We start from the raw sequence: 8,959 nt of genomic DNA on the forward strand, positions 1-8,959 counted from the left end.
CGCGCGGACGAGCGGAGGGGTCGGGGAGGCGGCGCTTCGGCGGTGACCGAGCGCGCGAGCGAGCAGCCGGGGTCCCGCATCCCGGTGCCCCCGCGCACGGCGCCCGCGGATGTCAACACTCAACATCACAGTGCCCCCACATGTCAAAAGCCAACATCCCAGTGCCGCCGCGCGTCAACGCTCAACGTCCCGCTGCCCACAAATGCGAGCGCTCCACACCTCGGTGCCCCAAATCCTGGCCCCCCAGGGCCCGCAGCCCGCAGCTGATGGGACGCCCGCAGGCGACGTCCATGACGCCCGCTCCCACCCCGCGCCCTGCGCTCCTCTCGGCTGCCCGTGCCCGTGCTAAAGATCCGAGCTCCCAGTGGATTTTCAGGAGAAGCTAACGAACTGCAAAGTTAACTTCTGTAGCTGCTGCACGGTGGTAACGTTGTCCCTAGCTGCACAATTAAAAGTTGGAGCGTTCATTCCATTAACAAGTTACCAATACCAACTCGGAGCAGACTGCGGGCGGTGGCACTGCGCACGGCTGGCTTTGGACAGAGCACACCTGCCCACACGCTCACACAGCACCTGCCCCTCGTTAGCAGGCTTTGGGCTTGCTGATCTTGACACACAGCAACTTGGGAATGGAGATGCACAGTTTGTTGCAGGAAGCATTTGTAGGGCCTGAGCAATGCCTGACTTTTGCCGGCAACACATGGGTCCTGGGAGCCCAAGTGATGTCTGAAATTCCTGACAAGTTTCTTCTGCAAAAGAGCACTCGGGCACTGGCAGGGGCTGCCCACGGAGCGGGGCTCACCGTCCCCCCAGGTGTTCTGGATCCACGGGGATGCAGCTCTGAGGGACGCGGTCAGTGGGCACGGTGCAATGGCTTGGGGTTGGACGTAGTGATCGCGGAGGTCTTTTCCAAGCTTAATGATTCTGTGACTCCATGAAATACAGATGTTGGGCTGCCAAACCAGTGAGGGGCTTTGGGAGGCGCTGAGCCGGGTAAGGAACTGCCCCGCACCCCCACACACCTCACCACGCGGCCCCCCAGCGCGCAGGGAGCGGCTTTGCCTCTCTGCCACAGAGCAATCTGCATTTATGTTCTGTGTGCGCTATAAATTCAGTGTCATAATAAAAAGGATCTAAATCTTTACTGAATAATTCATTTTCATGCATAAGGAAGAAATAATGACTTATATTATATTCCATCTATCATTTAATAAGTTCTTGAGATTGATCGGCCGGTGGGTTTTGGAAGTCCCTGATCACTAGCGGCACGCTGCGGGCTGGCCTGCTGCTGCCCAGCCACGGCTCCACCTGACAAATGTTATTTAGACAGCTTTACGGAGGGGCAATGCACAGGGGAGCTGCCAGGAAATCAGAGACCATTTAAAATGCAGAATATGTCATTGCAAACAATTGGGATGTTGCTGCCTCCCTGCCTCAGTGTCAGCAGCGATCTGCAGAACCGCTCCCCCTGACACACTGAGGAGCTACGGCTCCAGGACGGCGCTGGGGGCCCACACGGGCACAGGCTCCAAAGCGCCCACACCTTTGGTGCAATGCCCGCAGGGAAAAGTTCGACAGGGTGCAGATGATGGTTTTGGTTTTGCTTTTTAAGGCTGTCCGTCCTTTGACAACCAACTGCATCTCCTAGTGGTGAGCGCTACCCGCCTGCCCGGGCTGCCAGCCCTGCTACCAGCTGCCAACTGGGACGAGAGGGAACGGCCTCACGCTGCGCCAGGGGAGGGTCAGGTTGGGTACTGGGAAACATTTCTCCTATGGAAGAGTGGTCAGGCGTGGGAACGGGCTGCCTGGGGAGCGCTGGGTCACCGTCTTCAGAGGTGTTCAAGAAACATTTAGATGTGGCATTGAGGGACACGGTTTAGTGGGGAAATGGCAGTAGGTGGACGGTTGGACGGGATGACCTTGGAGGTCTTTTCCAGCCCTGGTGGTTCTAGGATTCTAACACAGCAGCAAAAACCCTGCCCTGGGCGAGGTTTGCAGGTGACCGAGGAGGACGGGCCCCTGCCGCATGCCAGGAACAAACAAACAATGGCCACTGAGCGGGGCTGCGTGTGAAGGAGCAGCTAGTGGAAAGGACAGCGGGCAGTTCCCACACCGGACGGTCACCGCGCTCACACCTGCGGCTCCGCACGTCGGGGGGAGACCGAACTTTTTCTCAGGGGCAGTTCCAGATCTGCGTCACGTTATTTCAGCATCTTGCTAATGAAGACATTACACTGACCTTATTGAAATCATTCGGATTTTCATCTTAATTGCAAGAGCATCATTTTTTCAACTGTTTCAAAAGAAGAATAAAAAACAAATATAATATCAGCCCTATCTTTTAGATGATAAGGGAGCGGGGAAGAGAGCTCCGTGAGAAAGGATTTCAAAGCCTGCTTTGTTTTCATCAGCTTTGAAACCAACAGACAGCCCTGAGAATTCTGTTCTTCAGAACTACAGTGTTTAATTCTGTTTGCTACTTCCAGGCAGTTTTGTATACATGCACCAGGAAAACCAACCAGACCACTTTAAAGAAACGCTCCTGCTCTCTTCAGATGCATCGTTTCTCCTGCGGGTAGGAGTGCAGGATACAGATCAATTAAGCTAAAAACAAAAACAACATGGGGAGGCAAGGTGGGAAGGGGAGAGCGTGTTTTGCTGTGTCCCTGTTGGGCGCTCTATGGCTCAGGTGAACATCTCAAGGATTCCTAAGGAGGGGTTTCTGTGCCAGCTTCTTCAAGGGCCTTCCCCAGACTGCACCCGCTGAAAACCCTGGGCAGTGCCACCGCCTCTCGCTGCCGCTGCATCCTTGAGGATGCACTCCTGGGGCCACGTCTGTGGCCTGAGCTATGCCAGGAATCCAGCTGCCTTCCCTCTCCTGAAATGAGGCTCTCTACCTTATTTTTCTACTTGATTAACTGTTAGCAGAGGCCTTTAAGATCCTCTGATAAACTGTGCCAGAAGTCCAAACTAATATTATTAACTGTGAATCTTTTCCTATAAATAATTTCCAGAAGTAGACCAATGCTACAACTGAGTCAATAGTTTCACTGGATTCATTTCTTCCTGTTACTCCTGGATTTTTTTTTCCTGTAGCCACTAATCAATTATGATGATAAAACTGCCCTGGAACACCCCCAAAATAAAGACAAACAGTGTGCATTATCAGAGACTGGCGATGTGCGTGGCATTGGAGATGCGTTACCTTCTCTGTGGCACATTTGTTTTCCCCTATAGACAGTTAAAAAAGGAGGCACAGTAAATGAATGGTCTGGATGTAACACAGCATTAATTCCCTGACCTTCTGCATTGAGTGACTAAGAATCTCAATCTCAATTATTCCTTTCATGATGGAATCTGAAATAGACACAGCGAGTCCTCACATTCTTGCTCAAAACCAGAAGAGGTGGAATGAGCCGAGCCAGCCTGATCATTTGCCACTGAAACCACATTCATTATCAGCTCCATGTCATTCAAAAAAATTGACTGTAGGAGAAAGCAAGAGCATCCAAGGAGAATTACCACAGAACGCACACAGATAGTGCCTGTATAGATACGAGCACACCTTTATATACACAATATGCACTTCAAAATTCACAAATCTGAAGCTGAATTAGGGGCAGGGAAAACAAGCTGTTCCCTAGAGGACACAATCGCTGTATGTTTCCAACCAGCCAACCAAAGCTGTTGCAGAACACTCTGATAGGTCGGTGCCCCAGAACCACTCCACAGACGGAGGGATGTCCGCGAGTGCTCTGGCCATGGAGCGGCCGAGGCCGTGAGACATGAGCATAGCACAATGCTGGCAGCACCCAGGGACAGGGCAGGAGGAGCAGTAAAGGCAGTGATAATTCCACAGGGTGCAGTTATGTCCTGTGTTTCCCTTTGGCACAACCTGCTGCTCACCATGCTGCCTGGGGACAAGGGCCATACGCAGCCTCCGGCCGCATCTCAGATTCCAGCGGTGTACGTCAGGAAGAAATGTGCCTGCTAAATGTAGCCGTAACTACATTAAAACACCATAATTGAATTTGAACCGCATCATGATGGAGTCACAGATCGCAGAAGCACGAAGAGCCGGGGGGACAGGCCCGGTGCCCGCTTGCTGCACCCTGCTCACAGAGCTGTGCCCCAGAGCCCACCCCGTGCGTGGGCAGTGTCCCACAGCCCTCCTCACAGCACGTCTCCTGCAGAAGCCCTCACCTGGCTCTGCTCGTCCTGTTCCTGCCGGCCTCTGTCACCCCCAGGGATCTCCCCATGACTCAGAGCGCTCTTTCTCACCATGCTCATTCTTTGTTCTCTTCCCTTATTTCAGAAATTCATCACTTGCTCCCCTCAGATTTAAAACCCCGACACCGCAGCTGCCCAGGTCGCACATTCTGGGCTGGCTCTAGGGCTGCCATCAGATTAACTCCCTCATTCCAAATCATCTTAAGCAGAGGTTAACGCCGAGCTTGTGCTCACACCTTTGCTGAATCAGGGCTTTGCCGACTTCCTGCTTTATTTATTGGGCCTTCTGAGGCTGCGAAGCAGAGATGGCAAGGATCTCCCTTGAACCTCCCCCAGGACTTCTTGTGATGGAGAGCAGAGGCTGCAAACATTGCAGGGCCTCTGCTGCATGAGGAGCAGCTTCATGAAGATTCATGTCTTTCATATTGTTCTATAAAATTAAAGTGCAATGGAAAGTCACTCTTGAGGAAGTGAAGATCTACTGCAGTAATATACATGTAAACATAATTAAGCAACGAGTCCTGATCTACCTGTCCCTTCCTGGCCAAAGTTCAGCTGGAGTTTTTGTCAACGGTAAGATCGAGTTATGCAAATAATTCAAACTGACGTCAAGAAAGCAAAACCCATAAAAGCAAATTTGGGGGACAAGATCAATAGCAACGTCTCCCTCCAGTCCATGCAAGACAGAAGCAGAATATGGGGCCCCTCGTTTCTTCTTCTACACCCCCACCTGCCACACTCAGTCTCAATATCCCCGAGCAGCATACAGAGGCGTGCACCAGCCCCCGCTCATAGCACAGCCCCCAGCCCACAAAGCAGAGCTCACACGTGGAGCCAGACCGACTGCCATGTGCTGCTCTCGGTGACTCAGAAACCCCCCGGTGCATTACTCCGGCTGGATCAGGTGCCAGCTCTCCCACTCCAGCTCAGTGCTGGACGAGGAGTCACGTGTCCTCCGGGAGGTGGCACGGGGCCAGACCAACACCAGCAGGGACGTGCAGCCACATGCCCAGCCCTGAGGAGCTGCCACCATCCCACAGAGCGTGGCACTTCTCCCAGTCTGCGCATGAGCAGCACAGAAAGGACTGTGCCCTCCCACACCGCACCTGAGCTGCCCTCACACCTGCAGCTGCATCGCCTTGAGCAGACCCAGCTCAGCCGCGGGGCTGCTGCGTGAGCATCCCCAGCTTCACTTAAGCCTCATCAGCACAGGTCAGTTATACATCTAACTGGATGGAAATAAGAGGTGGGTGTTGACGCTTGGGTTTGGACGCTCATTTTTTGAGCTGCCACAATTAGAAATGTGCAACATTCACACTTATGGACTAGTTGTAGCTAAGTAAAACCAAGCTGCTTTTAAGCTGAACCAGGAACATCAGACTGGGGCACAGACATTCAGAGCTTTCCAGAGTCCCTGGGTGGGGAGTGATTTTCTAAAAATGCTGTTTTTCCTTTTCTTTTTGTTTGAAGTAAACACAGAGTCTTTGAAGCTCCAAGGAAAGAGCTTGAAAAATGCGACCTTTGGGCTTTGATATGAGACAAAAAATAAAAGTAATCCAGAGGACAAACCTTTCAAACAACATGCATGGTCAACGGAGAAAGGACGACATATTTTGCTTGGAGGCCAAGGCTGGCAGCCGGCTTGTATATCATGAAATATCAATGGGAAAACATGGCACTGCCAAAGTGCTATGGCATGCAGCATGCCGCCCGGGGCTGCGTGCCCTCCAATCCACACTCACTGCTCTGCCATGGGACAGGCACTGACCTGCTGCGGTGCCGGTGCTACAGGCAGTGCCGGAGCACTTTGCTTAAGGAGCAGCAGCTGCGTGCGTAACACTGCTCCAGGAGGGGATGTTCATTCACCTGGCACCTGAGGGCACTTCAGCTCCATCTCTCTGAATCAACATCTTCGCATCATTCGGGATCTGTGCTTGGGGGCTCACCAGGATCCTGAAGCTACACCTCATGCTACTTCTAATCAGGATGCTCTTTCAACAAAAGGAAATAAAAACTTGAACATTTGGGCGATCCTGAGTTAGAATGGACGAAGCCTCCTGGACCTGCTCTCACTGGGCCCTTTTGGAGCCATACATCATTACAGCACTGTCACCCTCATGATGTATTGGTGTAATGCATCATCAGAGCAGCACTGCTCCAGTGATGCATTGCTCTTCACACAGCGTTAGCTTCTCACCAGCCTAACGTCCACCAGCAAGAACATGTTCAGGACAGCCAGTACATTTTAATTTATTATTTTCAAAAACTTTTGGAGACTTGCACTGTTTACTCTGACTGCTCAGACCGGCTGCTGAACACGGGCACGGTTCCAGCGCCGCTGTTAGCATCCAGCTCTCGAGAGCAGGGGATGGGCAGCATCAATTATCAAAGCTCCATCCCACTTGAAGTCTTTTCCTTTCTTACACTGCATGGAAGTTTCAAAAACTTCTCACGGTTACTTCTTGCCCCTTTTTGCTCATCTCCTGCTGTGGCTGCAAAGAGAAGAAATGCAAACAGTTGGTCAGCTACAAAAACTGACCAGCCACCCCACGCTATATGGATGTGTATGAGTACGTATTTGCACGTGTGTTTAATTATAATTACTTCTTTTCAGCAGCAAGCAATGTGTCCGTTGCAACCAAAAATGATTTTGCTATTTCAACGCTGGGAAATCTGCAAGTCAAAGGTGAGGGAATGACTGCACAGAGCAGCTAATATTAAAAAATCACAATCTGGCAGCCGGCAGCAGCCCGCGACTGCTGGCAGAGAGGGATTGCCAATCATTTTTATACCTCTGCACTTTAAATAGCAATAATGTGTTGAATGTGAAATTGCCTGTGCTGATGTGGTTTGCTTCGCGCTATTAAAATACAAGCGTCGGGACACACATTACACATTTGTGATTCCTCTGAGACATTGTTGGGGGAAAAATACAAACTCCATGAGAAAATTGAGGGGGAATTAAGAGGCAAAGGGGGAGGAAGAAGTGGCCAACCAGGTCACTGAGAGATCGCAAGTGTGCAGAAAGGAAACAGGGAGAACATTGTTCAGCGCATCTGGACACAGCCAGGAAATAGCCAATTATTCCGAAGTCACTGGGGCACATTAAGCGACGGAGATTATTTCCGATAACGTTTATCCCCTATTTGATTTCCATTTGTTTTGTTCTGCCTTTGCCCATTTCAGAGCAATGCTAGGCCCAACACCCAAGCCCCCATCCTGGTGCCAGGCACTGCTGTGCTTTGCTCCAGAGACAGAAGCACCAGCACAGGCACAGAGCAGCTGAGAGACGTGGCACAGCCCTCAGGGCACAGTGCTCCCAGCACACACTTCCCTGCCAACAGTTTCGGGGCTTTCCAGGAGCACGGCAGCACGGCCGGCAGCTTTGCCTGGGCAAGGACACGGAGTGCTGTACTTGTGGCCACGCGCAGCCTTGCATCTCCATAGGAGCCTTCTGTGTCCCGAATCAGGAAGCCATTACACATTCTGACAACCACATAACTCTTTGTGGATGAACAGGTCCCTTAATGTATGATTTTACAGCCTTATTTATATATAAGTACCCACATATAATGCATATCTGTATGAAAAAGTACCCAAGCCATCCCTGCATAAGCAGCTTTACTCCTGAAAGGGGAAAAAACGATGATATATGCACGGTGTTATTTCCGTCCACCTCAGAAGCTATTGCATGATTCACTAATCTCCACCCCGCTTTCTGCTCTCTGCCCTCTCCTCTGTCAACATATAAATAGCCATTCCTCAGCCACACATTCCAGGTGCCAAACTTCTGCAAAGTCTTTCAAGAATATGACATTCCTAGCTCAGACGTAGACAGACCATGGGTTGAGGGCAAATAACATAAAAAACCCAAACCTTCAATATTCTCAGTTGTTTTGCTGCAATCAGGCACAGCTGGGTCCCACCAGCAGCCACAAAATGGGGCCGAGGGGGGGAATGGGTGCAGGCAGAGGGTTGGGAGGTTCACTTGGCACACAGGGAACAAAGCAAAGAGATTTAAGGTCCTGTCATACCTGGGAGTTTTATTAGTTCTTCTGCAGCAGTTATAGGGCTGAATTTTTTATGATTATTTTTTAAGAGAATAGGCATAGCGGTAAGGTCCTAGCAATAAAAGGTGCCAGAACGGAATAAAAACTGAAGTATCTCTGTTCATCATAGTCAGGGAGTCATGCTATTGAACCAAGGTCACACAGATGTAGAACACAAACCCACATTTCTCCATCCCCTCTACGGCCATGGCTAAGCCCCACCGGCAGCTGTGCTGCTCTGCCTCTACCAGCAGCTCCTCACCATCAACAGAGCGACCTCGCCTCAAACCACACAGCCAGAGAGCACAATGTAATCAACGCAGAAAGGCTGAGAAAATTAACTTAAAAATGTTAAATGAGAGGAACAAAGACTTCAGACGTGAGCTGGAAGACGAATCACGCTCAGAGAGGAAAGCTGCCCGGGAACTCGGGTGCAAAGGAGCCGTGTTTACAGCGGCTGCAACGCGGAGGAGGTGGCAGGCGAGATATTGATTTGATAAGCAGATGAGCTGAAATGCTGAGTGCATTGGAGATGCTGATGGAAAAAAATGGGATAGATGGAGAGACAGGGGAAAGCAAGAGAACAGCTGTGTACACTGAGATGCATGAGATGTTATGGAAAATAGAAGGTCATCACGATCCATGAAATTCTCAAAAGAAATAGGAGAAGTAGAGATCGC

At 50.8% G+C, this 8,959-nt stretch overlaps 1 protein-coding gene across 1 annotated transcript in view; it reads right to left on the minus strand.

Moving 5' to 3' along the window:
• MSI2 (musashi RNA binding protein 2) overlaps positions 1 to 292 on the minus strand; it is a 192,087-nt gene extending 191,795 nt beyond the window's left edge. The window contains exon 1 of the mRNA XM_021416113.1: positions 220 to 292. Within this exon, the coding sequence (XP_021271788.1) occupies positions 220 to 292 (73 nt within the window). The remainder of the gene's footprint in view (positions 1 to 219) is intronic.

Source organism: Numida meleagris, chromosome 18 (assembly GCF_002078875.1).
Source record: "Numida meleagris isolate 19003 breed g44 Domestic line chromosome 18, NumMel1.0, whole genome shotgun sequence".
Lineage (NCBI taxonomy): Eukaryota > Metazoa > Chordata > Aves > Galliformes > Numididae > Numida > Numida meleagris.